This window comes from Sphaerodactylus townsendi, linkage group LG04, assembly GCF_021028975.2.
Source record: "Sphaerodactylus townsendi isolate TG3544 linkage group LG04, MPM_Stown_v2.3, whole genome shotgun sequence".
NCBI lineage: Eukaryota > Metazoa > Chordata > Lepidosauria > Squamata > Sphaerodactylidae > Sphaerodactylus > Sphaerodactylus townsendi.
In genome coordinates this window covers 157414502-157441302 of record NC_059428.1, presented here as the reverse complement: position 1 = coordinate 157441302, position 26801 = coordinate 157414502, and the positions used below count along the sequence as shown (strand labels likewise).

Genomic DNA, 26801 nt, shown 5'->3' with positions numbered 1-26801 from the left:
GCTGCTAGAACACGGCCATACAGCCCGGAAACCACACAGCACCCCGGTGATTCCGGCCGTGAAAGCCTTCGACAATACATTGTCCTACATACTCTTGCGGTCACTTTTATTGAGGCACAGAACCAGCCAAATTTGTCTGATGCTTAGCGAGTGCCGTCTCTCGTTTTTAATTTTTCTTTTCTTTCCTAGGTGAGCAAAGAGATCCTTGTAGGAAATTCTCGCTAGCTACAGGTAACTTCTTTTAAGATTTTAACATTTCCTAACAGGTATGAAAAGCAGGGCGTTTGAAGGGCCATCCTCTCCTGTACGAACCTCCCACAAATCTAGAGAGTCCTCTCGAAATGTGCGCTGGCCTTTTCTTCTCCTTGCCCTTGTTTGAAGCAAGGCAGGTATCTGTCAGAAAGCACACGCTCTCCGATAGCCAGTTACGGAAGGCCCTATCTTTTAAGCTTCAGGCCCCAGGTGGGAACTTGATATTTGCTCAGGCAAAATGCTCTGTCCTTAGCATTTTTTTGAATTGTATCCAAATAACTGGTTAGCGGAGTCAACTGTTCTTGACTTACCGCATGCAGAATTTTTTTTTAAATGACCTCATTGCTGTTGTGTAATAGCTTTTTTCTTTTTGAGAAATGGATAATAAATGCCTTAAATGGCGTAGTGGCTAAGAGCAGGTGCACTCTGATCTGGAGGAACTGGGTTTGATTCCCAGCTCTGCCGCTTAAGTTGTGGAGGCTTATCTGGGGAACTCAGATTAGCCTGGGCACTCCCACACACGTCAGCTGGGTGACCTTGGGCTGGTCACAGTTCTCCGGAGCTCTCTCAGCCCCACCTACCTCACAGGGTGTTTGTTGTGAGGGGGGAAGGGCAAGGAGATTGTAAGCCCCTTTGAGTCTCCTACAGGAGAGAAAGGGGGGATATAAATCCAAACTCTTCTTTTTCTTCTTAAGTAAATCCTGCCACATCTGTGCCCACGGCTCGAGCTCACAGTGCGCAGGCAAAGAAAGCGCAAAGCATTTTGTTATCAGCGACTTGGTTTAGTGCCTGGAATGGGAATTGCTTGCCACTAGGCAACATACTGATTTACAAGGACCCTTTTGCCCCCTCCACGGTGGCACATGTGGTTTTCCCCTCTCTTCCGTCTGATTGCCACAACCTCAGGAGGTAGGCCAAGGCTGAAACAGGGTCATGCAGTGAGTTTTGCGGCAAGTGGGAATTTGGACCTGGATCTCCCTGGTTCTGGTCCAGCATTCTAACTATCAGGCCACAATGACACAGAGCCCCCCTCACGCCTTGAGACAAATAAGTACCGTATCAAGCGTTTTGGTTTCCCAAGGAATAACGGCCACCCCTTTCTTTGCTTTTCAGATAGCCTGCTGGACATCATCTCACCACCGCTTGCAGTATATATTTATAAACCGGAAAATATATAAACTCTTTTCGATTCATAATTGGTGCTTCAAAAAAAAATACTGTACAGGATTTACCATCAAAGAACTACTTCTTTTTTTTTTTAGTTTTTACCTTGAGACTTTTTTAAAAAACAATTTCCTGCGATCCAAAAGGAAAAAAAAAAGAGAAAGAAACTTTCTACAACTGCTGGACATTGTAACAAAACGATTTACCTTGTAAATATCACAAGTGAAAATTTAATGCCCTGGAACAGAACATCTCAAATGCTGCTTAGTTACCGACTCAGGTCGATTGCGTTGTTCACGTGACGTTAACTCCCGAGTGTACGCGTCTGGAGCAGGAGGCAAAGAAAACACGGACTTATCAAGCTGCAACTGATATAGTCTATTTAATTTAAAGACGTCTAAACAAAAACAGATTCACAAACAATTAGGATATTCTGCAAGAGCTCTTTCATCTGTTTTCTGTGGTGTCCGGTACTAGAAACTCCACGGTTCTGTTTTTCTTCTGCTGGATCTAAAATTCGAGGAAAAGATTCTGGTCTTGGATTTTGAGGTGTGCCGTTCAAACTCTTACCAGTTTTGGAATGTATCTCGTCCTTCGACATGCCGCCACCCCCCCCCCTCCAATCCCCCCCCCAACCCCCCGCGTGTGTACCTTCCATTTGTTTTTATTGCATTTTTTTTTAATAGCGTTGCATCTTTCAATGGGTCTCGGTTGTCTGGTTCTTGTCCCTTTTTAAGTTTCTGGTTCCAGATGCATTCATACTGTGATTTAATTTTTTATTATTATTATTATTAAGAAATGCTATCAAACTGTGATACACTTAATTCACTGGTCCCTGCATCAGGAGACAGAGTGGGGAAACTGTATTAAATACAGTTCATCCGAATAATTTGTCTGGTCTATATACAAACTGTGTTGTTCAGAGGTGTCTAAAGTTTGACCTGTTTTTTTGTTTTGTTTTTTTTTAATATAAAAAAAGCACGTGCCCCACTTGTAAATACATGGCATGTAAAATTTATATAGTATATAAATACAGCAAGTCAAAAAAAAAAAAGAAAGAAAAGAACCCTGCCGGCTTTGCAGAGTGGATCGTTCAGTTTTTAATTTCTAGGCGGCATAAAATTGTCTCGGTGGGAGCGCACAAAATCGGACGGCTCAGCAGAAACGCCTTCAGATCGTCTGTCCTGATGATCCCGTTGGTGTTTTTGCAGCCCTGTGAGGCGTGACTCTGGTTCACAGCGCAAAGGAGTCGTCTCACACGGTAGCTTGTGAAATTTCACAAGAGCGATCGCCCTCGGCTTGCATGGGGATACAAGCAGCCGTTAACTGGCTGGTTAACGGGTCAGAGGATTGCTGAAGGAGAGCCCCGAGGTGCGTGAAATCACTGCCGAAGGACGCAGTAAACAGCGAACCTTTTGCCTTTTCATCTATGCAGGCTTGTGAAGCTGATGCCTACCCTGGTTTTAGCTACCCTAGTTGATACCTACCCTGGTTTTAGCTAGACCACTGCAGAGAGAAGGGTGAAATCTCAATTACAACAAAGGATTGGGTGGGGGCTTCATACACAAGCACTGTCCTTGGCTCCCCCCCCCCCCCACACACACACACTCAACAAGTGTTGCATTGGTTATCTCCCTTTTTGGATTAAGAAGAAGAGTTTGGATTTATATCCCCCTTTCTTTCCTTGTACAAAGACTCAAAGGGGCTTACAATCTCCTTTCCCCTTCCCCCCCTCAACAAATACCCTGTGAGGTGGGTGGGGCTGAGAGAGCTCCGAAGAACTGTGACTAGCCCAAGGTCACTCAGCTGGCATATGTTGGAGTGCGCAAGCTAATCTGGTCCCACAGATAAGCCTCCGCAGCTCAAGCGGCAGAGAGGGGAATCAAATCCGGTTCTTCATATTAGAGTGCACCTGCTCTTAAGCACTACACCAGTGGTTTTGACAGTGGTCATGGATAACCCCCCCATCCCAAACCTAGGTTTGCTACCTACTTTCAAATCCAGCTTATGCACAAAGGAAGTCTCCAGGAGGTAATATTGCTTTTACGTGTTTATGTTCACCCAATTTTCCATGCAGTGCTTCTGTTCCAAACCCATGCAAGGGACAGATTCTTGCTCACTGAGCAAATTCTCCCGGGCCTCTGATTCTGGAGAAAGCACCTGAGATATCTTTGCACTTCCTTGTTCGTTGTTAAAAAGAGCAACAGTTTATGTACAATTCTTTATTTTTTTTAATGAGGATATAACCTCGAGTAGTGTATCTTGATAACTATTACTTTCATTGGATTTAAACAGCCGTTTCACAAATTTGTATAACAAGGATGAATACAGGATATTTTTTTTCATGCAATCCACTGGCATACAAGAGGCGACAAACCAAAAACACAGCTGTACAGCATGTACATTTTTTTACCTTAAGCTTAACTGTCGATAGAAACATTCTCCGAGGAGATACGAAGAAAAGAAAAGCGGTACACTACAAATTAGCTTGCCCCAGCCAGCCAGGATGTGGAAACCAGATCTGGGGAACACGTGAACACATTCCCCTCCCCTCTCTGGCATTATCCACAGTTAATATTAGTGCACCTTTTAGTCTATGAAACAGGTGGGACAGACAACAGAAGGGTGCACGTATTTCTGAGGCTGGCTTTATTAGGGAGCCATTGGTATGCCTGCCCCAGATCTAACAGATTTACTTACCATCTAGCCAAGCAAATATACCAAGATATGTAATGAAGCTGGCATATTTTCCTCAATGCTATGCACTGGAAATGCTGCTCAGATCACAAAGGTTTAATTCTGTACCACACACGTCAAAGCCACACAAAAGTTGACCAGCGAACATTTATCTTGTCTCTTCGGCTCAGCACTTGCCAGGCCAGGTGAGCTTAAAAGCACCGTTGTTCCTCTTTCCCCCTTGAGCCGGGGATGCGGCCAAAGCACGGGGCAAAAGGCAACCGCTGCGGAAAAGGAAATAGAAAAACTGGAAGTATTCCCTTCTGTACTGTTCTTGCTGAGCGAAGAGCGAGCTTTTTTAAAAAAGACAAAAGATGGTGCTCTTGGGATGCTTCTGTCAGAGCAGAGAGATTATCTCCTTTTCCTTCGCTGAAGATCCTCTTTATGAGAATCACAGACCCTGATGACTTTACAAAGAAGGAACAGGACAGAAGGACCAACCTCTTAACCTCACTTGCCTTGGTCTGATCACAGCCCCAAACAAAGCTAATTCTCACGTCCTACCTCGGTGAGCAAGAATAAATAAGCCAACACGGCTTTGGGAAGAACGGCTTTGGGAAGCACTTTCACAAGCCGTAGCATTCCCACAAATTCTGCCTTTTTGGGGGGGGGGAACCCCCGCCCCCCAGTGCTTATGGCTGACATCCTTGCTAAATAAACATATGTACAACAGCAACCTGTAAACCTTCTGTACTTCTCCACTTTGGCAGGAAGTTTCTTGAAAGGAATCTACTCCGCGGGAATTGATGCGTTCCTCCCCCAGCATTCGAGGGTACCAAACCGAAACTGCTGACCAGTCTACGCATAGCTTCAGCATGCCAAGACGCTGGGAATGGTTTCTGCACTTGGCAACATGTTGCTCGTAGGGACTCGGCCTGGCTCATGCCTTGAGCCTCTGGGAGAACTGCCCAAATGCCGGCAGGTCCAAAACGTCAGAGATTGTGCATTAGGAAGGCAGCGCTCTCTCCCGATTCATGCAGGCGACAGTGTCTATTTTGCCCCTCCAGTCCCTGCCCCACACCAAAGGCCCCAGAAACCCACACACCTGGCCCCAGAAGCCCAACGAGGAATGGACGCGAAATTGTCCTGCATAGGCACGGAAGTCTCCCTGAATTACATACAGCAGAACCTCACGTCTACTGTCAGCATTTCAGGAATTCTGCAAACATTCTGACACTTCCAAAACAAAAGCATTCACTCCTCTTAAGGAGAGCGGTCGGCAACCAATATATTTGCATTCCGGGATGCGTACATGACCCCTGAATCCATCGCCACTTCCCCCCACCCCAATTAGAACACCGGCAATCCCCATGTTGGTTCATGTGCAATTACCACAACACCCCACCACACACAAATACACACCTGTTTAAGCCCTGTGAGAACTGGTGCCTCTGGATGAGCCAATAACCTGGTTAAGACTCACAAGCACATTATACGGCGATTCCACTGAACGTATGAACAAAACGAGAACAAGTTTTGCAGAGAAATATAACACAAAGTCTTTTTTTGTTAAGGCGTTTTCCTTCATGCTTACAAACACAACAGAACTGATCTTTTTTAAGGGGACGTAGAAACCACGAGAGGAGATACAAGGCTGTGCTTTTGCCAAGTGAGACCATCAATCCCCCTTCGTTCTAATTTAATTCAGAGAGGTCTCGGGAAGAGAACTTTCCTAGTCTAGAGAACCGTGCTTGGAAAATGACGGGAAATCCGTAGATACCCAGTGCAGACACTGATTCGTCTTTTTGAGTTGGACCTCCATACGCAGCACAGTTGAGTTTTTGGGAATTCTGTATTTCTTAGCCATTCCACATTTTGCGCCCATAATGTTTTCTGTTACACATCAGTGAGCACCACCCTAATTTCTAGGCAGCCACACACACACACACACACACAAATCTACTTCTACTGAAAAGGCCACATGTGAATAGCAATGGCACAGCGCAAGAGGGTGCAGCTTGCATTTCAGGTGAGGGAGAGCAGTAAGTCCTCTGCTTTTACCTGTCCCAACCAGCAATTTCTCCACCTTTTCATTAAGCCAGACAATGCTCAGAACAAATTTAGGGGTGGGAACGGGGGTGGGGTTTTTGCAAAATGGCACCAAACAAAATTTGGATTCCTGGTCCCAGCCTCTCGCTTCTGTCTCTCTCGACAAAATAATAATCTTACACAGACCATTTTTTGGCTTATTCCCAGAAAAAAAAATCTTCCTTATTTCTTCATCTTCTTCATAAGGAAATAAATAAGAACAGTTAAAGCTGAGCGTCTTGAAAAAGCATTTGGGCCTCGCACACCAGCCTGCCTGGGACATTCTAGAAAGCAGATTGCATAATGGTCTCGACAGTCACTATCGGACTGCACGATACATTTCTGTAAAAACAAGATTGGACCACACTGGGAAGGACGACACGGCCACAGCATCTAAAAATGAAAGTAAGCTACATTGATTCTGCTGAAGGCCGTTCTTGTCACTGTTTAAGTCACAGAGAGATCCGTGTTGTCCATGTGTATCCCAGCAGTGTACAGGGAGAAGGTCAGTTCAACTAGACAGCTGCCAGACCCGAAGAAAACAAATATTATCCTTCTGTGCATTCGTGGTGGATGTGGGCTAAACCGCAGTGCAAGAGACTGGGTGACGAACGAGCACAAAACAACCAAAGGTTCAAACTCTGCATTGCGAAGGCTGAGCACAAAAATGTTCTTGCATGCAGGGAAGGAACTGCCAGGGAATCCACGAGCCGTGAACGTCCCATTCAGCAACAAGTCCCCATCCTAAAAGTCCCCGAGGAGAAGCATGTTCCGTCCGCCTCCCGTATCTCCCGACTCAGTAAACACCGTGGCACGTAGGACTGCGTATAAGGCTTCCAGGGCTGGTGGGTTTTGTCGCCGAGCAAAACCGACAGCATCTTCCAGCATCTTGTGGAATATAACGAACGGCCACAGAAAGGGGAAGACGCTGAAAGGCTGTTGTGCTGTTTTCCGAGAAGGGACTAGGTTTTGTTGCCGCGTTTGCAATTTGGCTGCGGCAGGTCCTTGGGGAGTTCCCGGTCGGCGCTATTTTTTGTTAGCTATTCTTCTCTTCCGGGTTGCCAGCATGTCATAGAACGGGTCCCTGCTGATGCTTGCTCTGGCAGAAGAGAAGATAACCGTTAGCGGGCTAGCCAGCCATACTCTGCTGCACCGAAAGTCCATCTAGGAAAGTCATGCCAAACTGCTGATAACCATCGCTTGGGTTCTAAACTAGCACTGGGAGAGATGGCAAAATATTGTGCAATAATACAAGGCCTCACAACATCTTCAAGGAATTAATCCTGTCCATCTGTAAAGTCCCTGTTCAGTTTTAACTTTACTGTGACTGACTGGATATGGTGAGGTTTAGTTTTGTTTTCAATCTGCGAAAAGCCACAAATGAATAATAATAATAATTAGAACTGGGAGAGCTCTTTTTTATTTTGGCGTGCCCCAGTCGAGAGTCACTTTTTGCAAGCATTTCTTGCGAATGTTTTGAGCGGAGGGGAAGGAAATGGCAAGCTTTTTTTAAGAAAAATTGTTTTGAACTAAGTTTAAAGCACAGGTGTCAAACTCGTGGCCCTCCAGATGTTATGGACTACAGTTCCCAGCATGGTTTCCCAGCACTGTAGTCCATAACATCTGGAGGGCCGCGAGTTTGACACCTGTGCTTTAAAGTTTTGCTGTTTTTTTAGTTTATGAAGGAAAAATACCAGTAGTTCCCCTATGGTTGCCCATAGACTTCCTACATAAATATTCAAAACGTACAGTCTCACACACAGGTTACTAACTCCAACTTCACATCAACAGACAAGAGACATCACACAGTATCGCACTCTCCATAGGCTGTGTAGCCGACACAGGGTGCTGTTTGGGCCAGCTCTGAAAACCTTGCATGGCTGCATTCCCTTCCCTTGCATGGAGCTGCATTTCTACTCACTTGATGGACTTGATCCACTCTTCCTTTTCTTCAGGGGTTGGAGCAGAGATCCTGTAAACCACATGGTTGCCTTCGACCACCCGGCCGTCCGCCTCTGTTTTGCAGGCTTTAATGACTTGGCCCTTGTGGCTGGGGTTGTACAGCTCAAAGCAGTTCTGAGGGGGAGACAGAACAAGCCGAGATGGAGGCGGCGATGCGTCAGCCCTGCTGAATCCATGTGTCGGGGAATCCCACACAATGCTTAGCAAGCCCACCAGTCTTTATGTCTGACTGCCTGGATATAGTTGTTGTGGGTTTGGGGGGCTGTGTGGCCGTGGTCTGGTAGCCTGGACACAGTGATACACCTCTGTGATACACCTCTGAAGATGCCAGCCAGATGCAGGCGAAACGCTAGGAACAAGATCTACCAGATCATGGCCACACAGCCCAGAAAGCCCACGAGAACCAGATGAATCTGGCCGTGAAATCCTTCGACGATACACTGCCTGGATATTGTTTGACATGACCTAATCATCCCCCACCCCAGTTGAAGTCAGGCAGGAACAAGGCTAGGCCAGATGACTTAATATTTCTCCTTCATTTTCCGACACTGACGAATGAAGTACACATGTGCGTGTAAAGTGCAGTTAAGTCACAGGTAACCTATGGCAACCCAATAGGGTTTTCAAGACAAGAGACCAACAGAAGTAGTTTCCCGTTGCCTGCCTCTGCCTAGCTTCTGAGATGTGGTGTGATCTGGCTAGTCTGGGCATCAAGGCCAAGGCAAGAGACCAACAGAGGTGGTTTGCCATTGATTTCCTCTGCAAAACAACCCTGGACTTCTCGTACGGTCCTCCATCCAAGTACTAACCAGGACTGACCTTGCTCAGCTTCTGAGATGTGATGTGATCTGGCTAGCCTGGGCATCAAGGCCAAAGCAAGAGACCAACAGAGGTGGTTTGCCATTGATCTCCTCTGCAAAACAACCCTGAACTTCCCATATTGTATCCCATCCAAGTACTAACCAGGACTGACCTTGCCCAGCTTCTGAGATGTGATGTGATCTGGCTAGTCTGGGCATCTAGGTGAAGGCAAGAGACCAACAGAGGTGGTTTGCCATTGATTTCCTCTGCAAAACAACCCTGGACTTCTCGTACGGTCCTCCATCCAAGTACTAACCAGGACTGACCTTGCCCAGCTTCTGAGATGTGATGTGATCTGGCTAGCCTGGGCATCAAGGCCAAGGCAAGAGACCAACAGAGATGGTTTGCCATTGATTGCAAAACAACCCTGGACTTCCCATATTGTCCCCCATCCAAGTACTAACCAGGACTGACCTTGCCCAGCTTCTGAGATGTGATGTGATCTGGCTAGTCTGGGCATCTAGGTCAAGGCAAGAGACCAACAGAGGTGGTTTGCCATTGATCTCCTCTGCAAAACAACCCTGGACTTTCCGTATTGTCCCCCATCCAAGTACTAACCAGGACTGACCTTGCCTAGCTTACTTCAACTGAGCATCCAAAAATAGAGGTTCCTGGGAGAATAATACATGCTACAGGAATAAAGACTTACTGGTTTTCGTGGGTCCTCAACTTCTCTTATGCTGAGGTTCTCCAAAGGGATAATTCCTCGGGGTTCCTTGTCCTAAAGAGTCAAGGGAAGACAGAATTGAGTAAACAGCCTTGAATTATATTAACTTGGAAGTTATATTGCGATTTGCACCTTCGAAATAAAGTAACAAAAAGACTCACTGTTGTGTATTCAAAATAATACAGGCAGTTATCTGTCAGGATAAACCATCTCCTTTTCCATGTTTTTACTCTTCCTCCTGCAAGACATAAACCATCCCTGAGTTACACCAGCTTCACCACCAGAGTTCTGTGCTCCAGACCGACAAAACAGATGATAGCTCAGTTACCTTGTTACTACATTTAAGTGGTTAGGCTCACTGGAAGATGGCTTAAGAGCTCAGATGGAAATGGACGGGTGAGTCAAGGGTGAATGAATTGAAGGGTTATTGGGAAACTATTCCTGATCCCCAGTCTACGTCACAAGGCAAAATTTTCAAACTGAATCTATAGTATTTATGGTTAGAAAGGGTGTGTGTGTGTCAACCATAGTTTGTGCTATCTGCGGTTTGGCATGATGCCTGAATTTTGCTCAGGTAGATGTAAGATGATGGAGGACTGCCAAGAACCAACAAAAGCCAAACGCAGGTTAGCCTGTATAGTTGGGGAAGCTCACGCTACCATTTGGGTTCTAAATTACGCTTAGTGCAAACCACGGTTTGGCTTGATCTCTGAAATGAGCCATGGTTTGTTACATAGACACAGTTTTTGATGGATTTGCTGTTTGAGAAAAAAAAAATCTGCATCTACCAGCGATCTTGTCTGCCAACCGTAATTACAGTTCACACTCAAGTACTGTTTGTTTTTACTGGGGAACACCATCTTACAATTTAGTCAGTGCGCACGGCTGGGCACATTTGCAGATTTGGGGAGGGATAATTGCATGTCCACATGAATGCATCAATTTAGGCCATCCATAATATGATAGCAGTAATTACACAAAAGTGGCCGGCTTGGACTGGCCGCAACGGCCTTCAAATCGATTGGCAAAGCTGAAGTTCAGCTTCATGTGGCTGCAAGATCAGAACGCTTCTCGGCTTTAAAAAAGCACGCGTTTCCCTCACTACAACTGGCATCACGACACCTTGCTAGCTCAGAAGAAACGGCTACCCTCAGGTAAGTCTGAAACCCAGCAAGCAGGCAATGCCATTTGTTCATTTTTGCATGTTCATTGAAGAAGGAGGAGGAGGAGACTTTGGATTTATTGTAAGCCCCTTCCTCTCCTTTCTTTGACGAGACTCAAAGGGACTTACAATCCCCTTTCCCTCCCCCCCCCCACCACCACAAACACCCTGTGAGGTAGGTGGGGCTGAGAGAGCTCCAAGGAACTGTGACTAGCCATGCCAGCAGGGGCTGATGGGAACTGTAGTCCACGAACATCTGAAGCGCCAGAGTTGGACACCTCTGCATTAGAAGAACTGCCACCCAGGCCAACGTGCAGCGGAAATGATGAGGAAGATCTCCAGTCTGCTGGGCTACCTTTCGGCGCTCTGAACGCATGGTCCGCAGGGAAGGCTGAATTCTGCGGCAGGGATGGCTTCCAAAAAACAACCACCCCAAAATACATTTCCGTGCTTGTTACCAGAATCAAGGGCCTGTGAACTGCCTGATCTAAGTCCAACTGCGGCTGCCAGCTCAGGGCAAAAATTAGATTGCAGATGCGGCTCTGGATAATGTCAACACACAGACCTGACGTCTCCGCGGCTGGTTACATCACTACCTGGACCCCGTCCATTTATCAGTTCCTAATCTCATTAGACGCTCTCTCCAAGCACAGCTGATCTTGTTAACAAACAGCAGTGAACATCAGACGCTCATTAGACAGTCCGGTCCACCCAAGGATTCATCATCGTACACGAATCACAGTTCAAGGCTCAGACTTCCCATCGTCTGCAACTCTTTCCCTCCGTGTCGAGGAAGCTTTTTGCCGGTCCTTCACGACATGTTGATAAGGGCCTTAAAAGTAACAGAACGACGGCACGGACAGGGTGGGCAGCCTGCAATCTTATCTGTTGGTCTGCAGGATCAGCCAATTGAACAGGACATTATTTTCAACACTATTCTAAATGCAGAATACCGCCTGGGATAACACTGGAGTAATGCAATGCTGCTGTTACACAATGCTCACGTCTTTCCCCTCTTAGTTTCATACACAACCATGTTTCAAAGTCTTGGAGAGTCTTGGGTGCATGCAAATCAGGTGATGGAGTACAAGGAAGTCCAGAGATCGGACAGGCGAGATAGCAAAAAGAGTTTTTAGCGTAAAGATGGAGTAGAGTTTGGATTTATATCCCCACCTTTCTCTCCTGTAAGGAGACTCAAGGTGGCCTACAAGCTCCTTTCCCTTCCTCTCTTCACAACAGACACTTTATGAGGTAGGTGAGACTGAGAGAGTTCCCAAGAACTGTGACTCGCCCAAGGTCACCCATCAGGAATGTCGGGAGTGCAGAAACACATCTGGTTCACCAGGTAAGCCTCTGCCTCTCAGGTGAAGGAGTGAGGAATCAAACCCGGTTCTCCAGATTAGAATACACCTGCTCTGAACCACTACACCATAGGTGTCAAACTCGTGGCCCTCCAGATGTTATGGACTACAGTTCCCACCATCCCCTGCCAGCATGATGCTGGCAGGGGATGATGGGAACTGTAGTCCATAACATCTGGAGGGCCGTGAGTTTGACACCTGTGAACTACACCATGCCGACATAAGGAGGAGCCAGATCTTTTGGAGCCTGTAAATACAAACCCAACAAGCCATCAGTGGCTTGATCAGACTCTTACGCAAATCGATAGCAGTGACTATTCACTTGAATTAGACCCAGGAGGCATCATCGATACACTGGTGAGAAACAGGAGGAAAGCCAGCATCATTCATGCAAGACCAGACAAGGTGAATGACTGTCAAGTCATTGGTTAATCAACGGGTTCGCGGGTTCAGCTTCAGATCCCTGGTGTAACTAACCAGGGAACTTTCCTGCTGAGGAATCACAGCCGGCTCCTTTTCTAGCTCCCCAAAGAAAACCACGGAGCCACCGACAGATCTCCGCATCTTGTCCCCCAACACAGCAAGCAGGAAAACTCGATGTTCTCCAGGTTTGGTGAAACATACATCCACTCTCGAAACTCCAGCCCTTGGTATCCTAATGCTGAAATCTGGTGGAAGACCATTTTAGCCAGCTGGTTTCTACATCCACAGGGCTCTGGACCAAAGGACCATGCTGGCAGGGGCTGATGGGATTTGTAGTCCATGAACATCTGGAGAGCTGCAGGTTGCAGACCCCTGGGATAGAGCATTTTGCCTCCCAGAAGAGCAACAACTTCCTACACAGAGGACTGCCTCAAAAAGACCTGAAATAGATATGCAATATTTTTGTATCTGACACTGAGCCAAAAGCAGCGTGTTAGCATTTATACACACACGCTCACCCCAAATCTTGCAAAGCGCAGACACCGCACTACCTGGAAACCAATAAAGGCAGCTGAAGCGCGTGAAACTTTACAGCACAGCGTAAAAGATAACAAGGACTAGGGGGAAAGCAGCCTTCCTTTATAGGTCATCCAATTAAAATGGGGAGCATCTGACTCGGAGGGAGTCGCAGGCCGCTGCGTATGTCCAAAGTAAAACCTGAAAACAAAAGCCTGGTAATGCCTTTTTATTAGAATTGGCCAGAAATTGCACAAAACAACATGCAAAGAGAAGCTGTCCTCATGTGAAAGAGAGGTTCTAAAAGGCTTGCAATGGGGGAAAAAAGGCAAATGAGGTAGAAATTAATGTCTATTTTGATAATTAGAGGTCTTTAGGCTGTCAAAGCAAGGCCTATTCTTGCATAATTAAGATGTTGAAAAAGTATTCTCTTCCTAGCAGGGTGTTTTAAATTCACTGAGGAAGGCTTAAAATGGTTCAGAAGGGTATGTTTCTTCTTCTTTTTTTTTTTAAAAAGCTTGATTCATAAAAGATATGCGTGTGGCATGTAACAATGCCTAAAATGCCGTAAAATTAGACTTGGAATCTATATTTAGTACCATCAGATATAGAAGATTGATGGTTCTGCCAGAGGCATAGCTAGGCCAGAGTGCACCCAGTGCACACTCTGGCTCCACCCCCACACGGCAGCTCCCCCCCCCTCCGGTGGCACTTCATTCCACTTACTTTTAGGAAAAGAGCAGGCCGAAGAAGCCTGCCTGCGTTGCCTGGACCTGGTGGGAACTGGGAAATGTAGTTCCCACCAGGTCCAGGCAACGTAGGCAGGCTTCTTCTCTGGGATGTTCCATTCCTAAAAGTAAGTGGGGGGGGTGCGTCGTGGGGGGTGCGCCGTGAGGGGGCGGGGGATTTTTCTGCCCCCCACGTGACCAGAATCGGTGCGCCCGGTGCGTTGCGCACCCCCCACCCCCTGGTGGCTTTGCCACTGGGTTCTGCCTTCTTGTATCCTAACTGATACAGATCACTACCAATTGGCCCCTCTTTAATAAGCCTCAGTCAAAAAACAGATACTCCAAACAAACGTCTGTTTACTTTCTGCACAGAAAAGGAAATAATTAAAGCCAGACCTCCGTTATTTACAGTGAATGTTTTAGGACCCAGATTGTTTAGCTGAGCGAAAGCCAGCAGACGCTGTTATTAAAAGGGGGGGGGGGGAGAGAATTCTCATCCGGGAGCGGAAGAACTGAGTCCCCAGATCTGTCGCCTGTGAGATCTTGGTCCAGCTGCAATGTGTACCGGGGAGGGCAAGAAAAGAGGGGGGATTTAATTTCAACCACCACTTGGCCTGTAACTAATCCTATGCAATGCCTCCAACCCCCCCCCCCCCCCCCCAAATAAACTTAAAAGTCTGAAGCTGCTGGAAAGAACTTTGGCTAGCATTCCCCGGTCTGCAGTCAACGGGCAAACCTGGCCATCTCTACAGTCTCGTATTTTAGCTGCGCGTTGTAATCCCAGAGACTATTATACCCTTCTCCATAAACATAATCACACTGGTATGCTGATTTCCAGGCCTTAGAGCTTTCTGGTTCCGAGGTCTGCCGCTGCTGTCTGTCCAAAGCTAAGAGTCATCTAACTAATCCACATGGTTGCATGGAGAAGGAGGAGGAGTTTGGATTTATATCCCCCCCTTTCTCTCCTGTAAGGGAGACTCAAATGTATACCCAGCTTTTTGATGAAAGCCTCCAAAGCAGTTTACCATTTTTAAAAAAAAAGAGGAAGCAACATTTTGGGAGTCAGGTATTCAGAATTAATCCATCCATCCATCCACTCACCCACCCACTCACCTACACTATGTACATCTAAGTTCTCTATCTGTATACTTACATGTCTGTCTATCGACAGGAGTTACAGCTAAATACTCTATTTCTATATATACGAGTTTTCTATATACCCCAAAATGTTATTTACAGCTAAGTCATCTATCTATCTACCTATACACACTAGGTACAGCTAAGTCTTCTATCTGTATATATACATTTCATCTGTCTGTCTGTCTGTCTGTCTGTCTGTCTGTCTGTCTGTCTGTCTGTCTGTCTGTCTGTCTGTCTGTCTGTCTGTCTGTCTGTCTGTCTGTCTGTCTGTCTGTCTGTCTGTCTGTCTGTCTGTCTGTCTGTGAGAACATTCCAAAGATACTTTTCTGGTGTAACTCTACATTCCCACCACAAACCCTGTGTATCAGATAGTCAAATTGCTACACAAGCACACTTCAGCCAAGATCAAATCCTGCCATACATCCTTGGTTTGGTTTTGTTTTTTTATTATTTTTGAAAGAGACTGACATGCCACAGGCAAGACCAAAACAGGAAGACCTCCTTCGTTTGGTCAGATGTTGCTAACGGCAAAGTACTTTCAACCAGAAAAGTGAATGGACATCAGAGGACACAGATGTGTTGGACTCGAGGGCTCCATGCTCAGCTCTTGGCTCTCTGTGGGGATTAACCTGCACAGAAAAAGCCCGCTGGGTACTTCAAAGTGGTGGGTGGTGAGCCATGAACCGTGTCAAGCCAGGGAACAAGGTCATTAAGTAGGGAACTACTTGCAGGCTTCTCCTGAGGTTAGTGATAATTAAGCGACAAGCATAGTAGTCCCACTGATGTGGGAATTTAAAAAAAGAATAAAGTAAACAGAAGGAAAGAGGAAGGAAGGAAGGAAAAAAGTGGGGAGGGGGAAATGGAAGAACAAGCAACAAGAGAGAGGCTAGAAAAAGCCGTCAGGTACGTACCTCCTAACGCAGAATAAGCAGAGACAGCCAGTCACAGAACAGAAAGGTGAGAGGTCATAGGCCATAAGGAAAACAAGAAGGCACATTTAAAAAAACCACTCGTTTCAGAAATCAAAAGCCAAAAAATCAAACCAAAACAGAAATACACAAGTGTGGGAAATAAAATAAAAGACATAACAGGAATAACCTTGGGGGGAAAAGGTTTCAGGCTGTGTTGGTCCTGTAGTAGGAGAGCAAGATTCAAATCCTGCCGCACCTTAAAGACCAATGAGATTTCCAGGGTATACGTTTTTTGAGAATCGAAGCTCCCTGGCGGTATCTGACAAAGGGGACTTTAAATCTTGGAAGCTTATACCCTGGAAATCTAGTTTGTCTCTGAAGGGCCGCTAGACTTGAACCTTCTCTTTGGAAATAACGAACAGAAGAATTGCTTTTTTTTTTTGCGGGAGTGCAGAATTCTTAGCTGCGGAGCTAATATTACAGCATTCTTGGGAACGGCTTCAAACAAACAGCACTGTTCTTTTATCCGGCAGGCGTCGGTGAGAGGGGCCAGGAATCCCTCTCCTCTCAGGTTTCCACCCCGAAGTGCCAGAATCAAACTCCACCCAAGGCTGCTAGCTCTGGAGTCAATAAAAGAGTCATTATATAAAAGAATCCCAATTGACAAACAGTTTCCAAAGTGAACGTTCGGAACGGACGTGAGTGCGAGTTTCGTTACAACAGATCTGTATGAACTCAGCAGCAAACCAACGCAAAAGGTTGTTCGCTAACACACAAAATAAGGCAAGGGGGACGATCCCGTTTCTTACTGACCTAGTTTCAGCAGCCAGCCTTCTCGGTCCGGGTTAAAAAACGTGTGGGTTAAGTCATTCCCATCATCCTCTGGAATTTTAAAAGGTTCGTTTTTAATGCTTTCGTATAGATTCTGGGTGGGGGAAAAGAAGAGAGAAATAGAACGTTCAGCAACATTTGTGTACCTGAGAAGCACAGTCCACAGATTCTGGCAGATGAACAAATATCTTGAAGTGAAACTAGCACTGATTCTTTTATGAGAAAGAACTGGCATGGCCACGTTCACAGAGGTTTTGTTTTGCTAACTCGTCTTAGGCTAGAGGCGTGCACGATAGCCCGAACCTAGGAACTGTGCAACCCACAGTCACGGCAAATCCTCAATAATGTGTACCAAACCCCCCCCCCCCCCCCGATGGTTTGGTCTACTATCTGTGGGGGACCATTCAAACATATTGTTCAGGTGGAATGATGTGGCGATTCCTTCACTCTGAACCACACCTGCTCCTCAGAAAATGATCAAGAACTACTCCTTTGAAAACAAAGCTCCTTCTTTGGACATTCTGCAGGATGAAGAGGTTGCCCGTAAAAAAACACCACATTTTAAAAAAAATAAGATTTGAAAAAATCTAGCTGGCATGAGAAGTTGACTCAAGAACGATACATGTATTTGCATGCTTCCTGCATCTGAGACCAAGGGCGTACTAGGAAAGAGAAGGCCCTTCTTTTTACTTTATTACATTTCTATACTGCCCACCCCGTCTTCAGCTTGGGGCGGTTTCCGACATTATACACACACAATAAATGCAGAGATTATTACTATAGGTTAAGAATTTTTAAAACTATACATGTAAAAATGTAAAAAACGTACACATGTCTGCTGGAAGTAAGATGATGAAACTATCCGTTTCCAAACAGCCCAAAATCTTAAAGGAGGTGCAGACAAAACAAACCTATAATCCAACAGATGTAGTGGGGAGGCTGGATGGTCACCGTTGCTGCCTCAACCATATGCCTCGTGGAACAGACGTGTCTTACAGGCCCTGCACAATTGCATTAAATCCCACAGGGTTCTGGTCTTATTGGAAAGAGGGTTCCTCCAGGCTGGGGCAGGGCTGAAAAGGTTGAGGCCATGAGGCCAGCTGGACTTTAAACACACTGCTTAAAGAGAGAGCAGATCCTCCTTCTTCTATGACAGTCTATTACAGTGATGGCGAACCTTTTTGAGACCAAGTGCCCAAATTGCAACCCAAGCCCCACTTATTTATCGCAAAGTGCCAACCCGGCAATTTAACCTGAATGCTGAGGTTTTAGTTTAGAAAAAAACGGTTGGCTCCCTCTTCCTCCGCCCCACCCACTCGAGCAGGGGCCAGCCTGCTCTAGCCTCCAGCAAGTCCCGTGCACACTGCTCTGTGCCTCTCTAGCATCTCTGCCTCCTCTGCGCCCCCCGCCCTCGGGCAGCAGTCACCTGGAGCACAGGCACCAGGCCCGCCAGCCGAGTCCTCCCTGCTCACCACGATGCGCGCATGTCGTACTCAGTGGCCCAGGCCAGCCTAGATGTGTGTGTGTGTGTGTGTGTCATATTTTCCGCCCCCCACATGACAAACTCTGTGTTCATGTGCCCACAGAGAGGGCTCCGAGTGCCACCTCTGGCACCCGTGCCATAGGTTCGCTATCACTGGTCTATTAACACATAGTATCATATCCTACCACAGAGCCGGTTCCCACAGAGACTGGGGTCAGGATGGAAGGATCTGCTTCCCAGCCCCAGAACGAAGCAAGAAGGCAACCCAACTCTGCCGTTTTCAAAGTGGCTTACCCGCAGCAATTCTTCCGGGAGGTCTCCGCCCTCGTTAATGCCGCGGTTCATAGATATAAACCGCTCCACCGTTGGTTTGTCTCTTACGTTGTGGTTGTGTAAACTGGTGTTCAGCATGATGATAGCGAAAGAAAGCACGTAGCATGTATCTGGAAAGAAAAACACACCGCAACCTCAAAAGCAGAATAATTAACATTGCATCGCGCCACATAAAGCCAGCAAAATAAGTAGAAGTCCTGACCCCTTTCCCATTACAGTTCAGCAGAAAGAGAAAGAGAGAAACTATACTACACGGGTTTCGAACACTAACTCTGATGTTTGTCAAATGGTGCAGGGAATCCAGTTGAACGCATTCATATTATTCTTTTCATAAACTGCACTTCTGAATTAATACTTATACTTGATGTTCTGATCACCGTTAGATAAATATTGCAAGAGAAAATGTAGCCTAGGCTACAGGTGAGAAAAAGGAGGAGAAGAGTTGGATTTATTCTCTCCTGTAAGGAGACTCAAAGGGGCTTACAATCTCCTTGCCCTTCCCTCCTCACAACAAACACCCTGTGAGGTGGGTGGGGCTGAGAGAGCTCAGAAGAACTGCGACTAGCCCAAGGTCACCCAGCTGGCGTGTGTTGGAGTGTACAGGCTAATCTGAATCCCCCAGATAAGCCTCCACAGTTCAAGTGGCAGAGCCAGGAATCAAACCCTGTTCTCCAGACCAATCTGGAAGAACCATATGCACCTGAGCTTCCTTGGAGGAAGGATGGGATAAAAATGGGACTGATTTCTCAGGGGTGTCTTATAATTAAGCTGCTCTCATTCAGGCCATTGAGAGAAATTGGGGCAGACACACCCATATCCCATGCACATTACCCATTAGCGAACTTGGCTGGTGATACTTTCCCTCCAATGCCATTTCTTACTTTCTTGCTCTGGGTTAGTAAAACAGAAACATAGTACAGGATGCGCTCGAGGCACAGCTAAGAACAGAGTTCTCGCGGAGAGAGAAACCGGAGGCCTTCTGCCTTCCTTGTGGGTTTTTTCGAAGGCTTCTGCTTGGCCACTCCTGGACGAGGTGATCCTCCGGGGCGCTCCAGCTGGGCTCTTCTTCCATTATTCATTTTATCCAAACATTATGACACACACAAAACCCCCAATAACAACCTGGGGTAGGAATACAACCAGCACCAACCTGTAGACTGAAAGACTCCAGGGTTACAAAGGCAATAGCGTGAAGCGAACGCTTCCATCATGCGGTCAATCTTTTGCGCCTCTCCGGGAAGCCTGAAACTCCACAGGAACTGCCTGCAAAGACAACGCGCACAACGTTTGTGGCCGATTAGACCCACGGCAGCATTTCCCCCCCCCCCTTTTTTTGTGTGGCTAACTCGCCAGTATTAAGCTCATCCTAATAAGAAATCGTGTATTTCTGTATCATACGGTATTTTCCCCCAAACAGAACCAGCAAGCTACCACAGTTGCAGAGTTGGTGGTTTTTACAAGAAACAGATGGCCTTTGCTGTCCCCGAAGGGAGAGCAGATGCCCCAGCAGACTCAAAAGAGGATTCAACTTTTCAGTGTACGGGAAAGCATGATTGCAACGATTAGGCAAGGTGAGTCAAACACATTGGCACATTTAAAAGGGAAAGGGGCAACCCAGGCAGACTTAAATGCTTCAGAAACCTCAGCATCCCTCCCACTGAAATCTACGAGAACTAAAAATGCTCAGTGTGCAATATGCTGGACTACTAGGTTTCGCATGTTCTCATTTTTTAAAAAAGCCTTTCCCACGTCACTTCATCCACTGAGAACCCTGCCAAGAAGCCCCTACACCAGTGGTGGCGAACCTTTGGCACTCCAGATGTTATGGACTACAATTCCCATCAGCCCCTGCCGGCATGGCCAATTGGCCATACTGGTAGGGGCTGATGGGAATTGTAGTCCATAACATCTGGAGTGCCCAAGGTTCGCCACCACGGCCCTACACAGTGCAAAGGACTTGGCTGTGGGGATCCAGTAACTTCATACAGGTATTTTGGGTCTGGCCCTACAGAAGTTCTCTTACACTTCGTCCAACGTTTTCCTTGTGATTATACACTGCTGGAGAAGAAGAGCCATTGGCATTGGCCGTGCTGGCAAGGGCTGATGGGAATCCTAGTCTATGAACATCTGGAGGATCAGAGTTGGACATCCCTGCACTATCCTCGCCCACAATTCTAGAAAAGCCTGTGGTCTCAACGAGGCGGGGACCCCCAATCTGACGTATTCCTGGCTTGTGCCTGGAGCAATTACAAAGGCTTAAAGAAAAGGGATTTTTAAAAAAAAGTTACACATGCTTACCTTAAGGCCTGTACAAGATTGAGATCAGCAAACTCATGGAGTTCAACAAAAGCATGAAGTACTTTAATATTAAAATCATCCCTGCGGAAGAACAGGGGGAAAATGAAACAGAAATATAAATTTCTCATTCTGATCCTCTTAGCCTGTCCAGTTCCAAAACTGGGTACCTGCATGAAGGGGCGGGGCTGGACCTCACCAATAAAGGCAGTCCCGACTGCCCCGTCCCACACCTAACTCACATGGCCTCAAAGCCACTCATCCACATCCAGTCTACAGATCACAACTGGGTAAACACCAAGAAGTTAGGATGGCAAGGTAGTGGTATGTGTTGTAACCTAGCACTGCATTTTGTCAAGCCCTGGTTTGCGACCAATATCAGACTCAGTTATTTCAATCAGAAGCCTTTACTGACAGGCGACAGCATGGCCACAGAGAAAGCCAGTTCTGCGAACTGTCTTTCCCAAGCACCTTTTATGCCCACCGATGTGCCCCCCCCCTTCTTCCCTCCACCCGGATATACCAAAGCAAAATACAGAACAGGAATGCAAGAGCTGTTACTTCTCAAGGTGTGGTCAGGAAGAACTTGCACTTGGGTGCCTTCTAAATCACTACACATTATGAAGCACAAAGGCACCCAAATCTTGGCCAGTAGGTCTCTCCCTGCTATGAACTCAGGTTAGTCCAATCTTGCTATGAACTCCCTGCTATGAATTCAGGTTAGTCCAACTCAGATTAGTCCGATCAGGTGGCTCAGGTTAGTCCAATCTTGGAAACTAAGTGGAGTTTAGTACCTGGATGGGGACTTCACCAAAGAAGCGCCCATGAAAGGCAAAACAGCGGCGCAAAATGCATTCTGGAGAATGTTTATGCCTGATCAGGGGTTGCCGTCACTCAGTTGTGGCTTGTTGGAAATTTCCTGTACCACCAGGTAGATCCCTGCACAGGCCGAACTGTGGGAGAGCCCGCCATGACATCTAGGAGTACCTGAATTTCCAGAATGGTTAACTAACACGTTTTCTAATGAGGAAAGTTCAGGGAAGAGCACCAGGATTGGCTTGCAGGGACCAGCCTCCAGTTTGAGGCAGCTGAACACATCCTTCTCCCATGCATCAATTATTCCAACCAGTGCGGGATCCAGATCCATTCGCCTTCCCTATTGTTGGAAGTGAAGGACTTTACGCTGTTTCCTGCCTCAACCTACAGAGGGGGTTTTACTAGAGAGCTAGTGGCTAGATAGGGACCTAGGGATTTGACACCTTTACTCTATCATGCTGGTTCTATCCCTTTGATGTTAGACTGATACTCTCAGGGACTTCCTTCCTTCCAGCTTCTTCCTCGACCCCTTCTCCATTCTTCTTCCTACCATGCCTAGAGAGAGGATGGATGCTCCACACATCCATCTCCATCCAGCTAGATTAGGATACCATAGTGACTCTATCTACCTACCTCTCTATCCAGAGATGGAGTCTACACTAATAAATACTTTAATTATTAGATTACAAACTACAACTGACCTCCTCGACTTTCTTTTTGTGTAAGCTTGCCGTCAGCATTACTGGGATCCATCACGATTGCCTTGCACGCCATTGCAACGAGGTAAGGCCTTCTGCTGTGTTCTAGCCAATCTCGTGCCAGCTCTGCTGCCCCAACCACTGCATATGGGAATGAAATCTCCAACTACCAGGAGCACTTATCCCAACACCTATAAGTGAGAAGTGCCTGGGTCCAGACTGCAAGTGGTTACCTGCAGGGCATTCCAGGATCTCCCTGCACTGCAAGGTATTCCAGCTGAAATGGAGCCATATGTGCACAAGGCCAAGCGTCAAAGGTGGCCCATTTTGCATCAGATATGAACTGATTGGCCTGTAGGTACCTGTGAGAAGAGGGCGGGGGAGTCCTGCAGTTTGTTTTTCACGTGCGTGCCAGTTTCTTTCCCCAAAGGTAATTCAGGAAAACCTGAACACAGGCAAATTTCAGAATTGCAGACTGGGAAAGGAAAGAATGAGCTTGGCATATTTCTAACCCTGCAGTCATGAGGGCTATGTCAGGATTTGTAAAATGGCTGACAGACAAACAAGATGGCTGAGGATGTGTTCAGCTTCTCAGTTTAGCAGAAAGCATCATAAGGTTATTATAAGTTATGAAAAGTTCAAGTGACAGTTAGGCTTCAGTAGAAAAGTAACAAGCGTAAATCTTCGAAGTAATTGGTGGAAAGTTATGGACCAATCAGCTTTCTATGTAACCTCCCTCTCTGCATATTTTGCTCTTCTGCAATGAGCTGTCTGATGAGAAGGCTGTGTGCTAAAGAAAGCTGTGTGCTGTATATAGATCAGAAGTGTTCTGTATAGTTATATTATATTAGTTATATTATAGTTATATTATAGGTAGTCTTGTATATCCTTGCAACTTATTAAGTAAAGGCCTTCCTATGGAAAGAAGAACATGTGTGAAGAGTGCTTATTTCCATAAGTGAGAAGGTTCCTGTGTGTGCGGGAAGACTACATCATTCTCTCCTTGCCACAAGTACTACCGTTGCATTATCGGTGTTTGGAATCTGAAGCCACAGGAGGTGATGATGGCCACTAACCTGGATAGCTTTCAAAGGGGCTTGGACAGATTGATGGAGGAGAAGTCGATCTATGGCTACCAATCTTGATCCTCCTTGATCTCAGATTGCAAATGCCTTAGCAGACCAGGTGCTCAGGAGCAGCAGCAGCAGCAGCAGGCCATTGCTTTCACATCCTGTATGTGAGCTCCCAAAGGCACCTGGTGGGCCACTGCGAGTAGCAGAGTGCTGGACTGGATGGACTCAGGTCTGATCCAGCAGGCTCTCTCTTATGTTCTTATGGCTTTGATAAAAGCATGACATCACAAAATCACATGTAGCTAGCTGTGCAGAAGAGGACTAACCATTTTGACATTTTACTAAGTGTTACGGATTTATCCTCCAGCTCCAAAAAGTGCTGCTTGTATTTTAGAATCTGTGCACATTTCTCTTTTGAAACAGAAAATGCAAAATGAAGTAATTACTGTGGCTCAGCTACAACACGAACTTTAACACCATCAGACACAAGCGCTCTAATCCCTCCGGCGTGTTTTAAACTCATCACCAGATGAAAATGTTGCAGATCAGTTTCCACCCCAACAGCAGGTACGCAGGTTTCTGCAGAGAAGAGCTGCCCTTTGTCCTTCACTAACTGAACACAAAACAAAACCCTTTTCAAGTATTTTAATTAATACGTTGGGGGAAAATCCCCACTAATTACATATGACGTGCGCCAGTTGTTTTGTATAGCTACTGTGGGACGGTTTGCCAAGGGGAAATAAGGAGAGAGAGATGCAAAACAGCCCATTTTCCCCCTTCTTAATAGAAGGACACAAAGGAGGTAATTACGGTAATATTTATTAGGCAGGCTATCAAAACTTACACAAATAAAAAAATTGCTGCAGTTAGGACTTTCATTATACATATCTCCCTTGGGCAGAAGCTGATAGAACTTTCTTTCTGGAATCTCTCTGGGGCAGAGGCTGATAGAACTTTCTTTCTGGAATCTCTCTGGGGCAGAGGCTGATAGAACTTTCTTTCTGGAATCTCTCTGGGGCAGAGGCTGATAGAACTTTCTTTCCCGCGGAATCTCTGGGGCAGAGGCTGATAGAACTTTCTTTCTGGAATCTCTCTGGGGCAGAGGCTGATAGAACTTTCTTTCTGGAATCTCTCTGGGGCAGAGGCTGATAGAACTTTCTTTCTGGAATCTCTCTGGGGCAGAGGCTGATAGAACTTTCTTTCTGGAATCTCTCTGGGGCAGAGGCTGATAGAACTTTCTTTCTGGAATTTCTCTGGGGCAGAGGCTGATAGAACTTTCTTTCTGGAATTTCTCTGGGGCAGAGGTTGGTAGGATTTTCTTGCTGGAATACAGTGCGGCCTTCAAGACCCCACTTGGGTGGATCATAAGTTCCCCCTGCTGCATCTCATGCCTCTTGAGAGCTGCTATACAAATTGGTTTGATGTTAGCTGATGTGGGACTCTTGGCATTTTATGTCAGGGACGTGGAAAGAAGCACAGAGTGACTCTGACAGAGAGTACCAAGTTTAGAAGTACAGCCACTTTAGAAGTGGATCCCACCTCAGTGTCTGAGAACCACAAGGGCAGGACACGGTCAGGGCAAATATTTCAACTTCTGTCTTTCCACTGAATGTTTCATTTTTGAAAAGTTTTCAAAAACTTTGCAGAAGATCAAGCGTTCTGTGTATTTATGAAGTGAAATAATGTGCAGCTTTGTTAGAGCCAGCGTGGTGTAGTGGTTCAGAGCAGGTGGATTCTAATCTGATTCCCTACTCCTCCACCTGAGAGGCAGAGGCTTATCTGGTGAATCGGATGTGTTTCCGTACTCTCACATTCCTGCTGGGCGACCTTGGGCTAGTTGCAGTTCTTTGGAGCTCTCTCAGCTGCACCTACCTCACAAGGTGTCTGTTGTGGGGAGAGGAAGGGAAAGGAGCTTGTAAGTCACCTTGAGTCTCCTTACAGGAGAGAAAAGTGGGGTATAAATCCAAACCTCCTCCTCCTTTGTAGTTCAACTGCTATACTAATGTCGTCTAAAAATACAAACAATATTTAAAGGAACTTGGGCTACATCCTGAAAACAAGTATGCATTGATAGCCCACTCCCCAGAGCCTCTGGGAGAAGATGCTGAAAAGGACAATATCTGTGGTGAATGAGGAACAGCACAAGGAGAAGTTCCACTGCAACACGGTGACTTCTGCAGAAAGACCAAGAAAACAGGGCTTCTAAATAAAGCTGACACTCTACCCTGGCCTTTTCGCATGATGTATGAAGTGCTACTTTTATTTATGTAGCTACAAGACCACAAAACAAAGCGTATTCTCCCATCCCAGTGCAAGCAGCACTATGCCACAACGAGGCATCTGGTCTCTATTAAGACACTCTTAGAGTCTGTACTCTAAGCAGGGATGTATTTGGCATGGGGGCAGGGTACGTTCCTGAAACTGCCTGCAAACGAGGAAGCGTGGAAGAAATGGGATAAACAGGCTCTCAGTAAAGCTCCAAGGGAGCAGCTGAAGCTGTACATCAATCACAGCTGTATCTTTTTTAAACATCGAGTCTAAAACTGGACTGGCCGTCATACCATTATTAATTTCCTTTGTTCGCATTAAGGGCTGAAAATCATCTCCTCCCAGGACTCTGCCTAAGCTATTTATTACCAACAATGGGTTGTTCAAAGACGGCAACATTAAATAATTACAAATTACTATTATTAGTCCAACCAGTCCCTTTGCTAATAGCTAATAATTACACGGCCGGCTGCCTGCTAAGGTCCGGAAGCTCTTTTCTCTGGGTTCAACATTAATAACAGATGCAATTACTGAGATCTAATTCCAAAGATTTCCAAGATTTCTGCACCACCCGAACACAAACACTGATTTCTCCTAATTATATACACATAACCTGTCGCATTTCCTCGACCAAAGGGAGAAGAATGAAGCACAACTTATTTTTAAAATAATCTGTACTCTTGTCTCAGAAAAAAGATGACAGTGGAATTGTATTCATATGATATGTAACTCTCACAGTGGCTCTTCAGCATTTAAGAAAGACGCTCTGACAGGAGATCTTTCAATCTACGCAGCCAACCAGAAGTCCTGCTGGGAACTCCCTCCTCCTGAGCCTGCCTGCTTAACACCTTGCAGGTGCCAGGAGACATGTTGGTGGGCACTGAGGTGACTTTAGGACCCACTGGGGGACCCTGCCATAGTTTATCTGTGGAATGCAGTTATTTGTGTGAGCTGCAGCACTTATTTCAGCATAAATATTTCTCCGCATTAAACAGGCACATTCATACACACCACATTTCTTAAGTGAACACTGATTTTTTTTGGTGATTCAGATTTATTGAAGAAGAAGAAGAAGAAGGAGGAGGAGGAGGAG

At 46.2% G+C, this 26801-nt stretch overlaps 2 protein-coding genes across 2 annotated transcripts in view; one reads left to right on the top strand and one right to left on the bottom strand.

Moving 5' to 3' along the window:
- The window catches only part of USP42 (ubiquitin specific peptidase 42), a 28545-nt gene extending 26057 nt beyond the window's left edge, over nt 1-2488 (top strand). Inside the window, exons 18-19 of the mRNA XM_048494335.1 lie at nt 190-231; nt 1366-2488. Coding sequence (XP_048350292.1) covers nt 190-193 — 4 coding nt within the window. The 3' untranslated portion in view covers nt 194-231; nt 1366-2488. The remainder of the gene's footprint in view (nt 1-189; nt 232-1365) is intronic.
- A 1135-nt stretch (nt 2489-3623) lies between these two features.
- CYTH3 (cytohesin 3) overlaps nt 3624-26801 on the bottom strand; it is a 60977-nt gene continuing 37799 nt past the window's right edge. Inside the window, exons 6-13 of the mRNA XM_048493637.1 lie at nt 20857-20937; nt 19709-19821; nt 18520-18668; nt 16725-16836; nt 9832-9908; nt 9653-9724; nt 8102-8256; nt 3624-7279 (exon numbers count right to left, since the gene is read on the bottom strand). Of these exons, the coding sequence (XP_048349594.1) occupies nt 7207-7279; nt 8102-8256; nt 9653-9724; nt 9832-9908; nt 16725-16836; nt 18520-18668; nt 19709-19821; nt 20857-20937 (832 nt within the window). The 3' untranslated portion in view covers nt 3624-7206. The remainder of the gene's footprint in view (nt 7280-8101; nt 8257-9652; nt 9725-9831; nt 9909-16724; nt 16837-18519; nt 18669-19708; nt 19822-20856; nt 20938-26801) is intronic.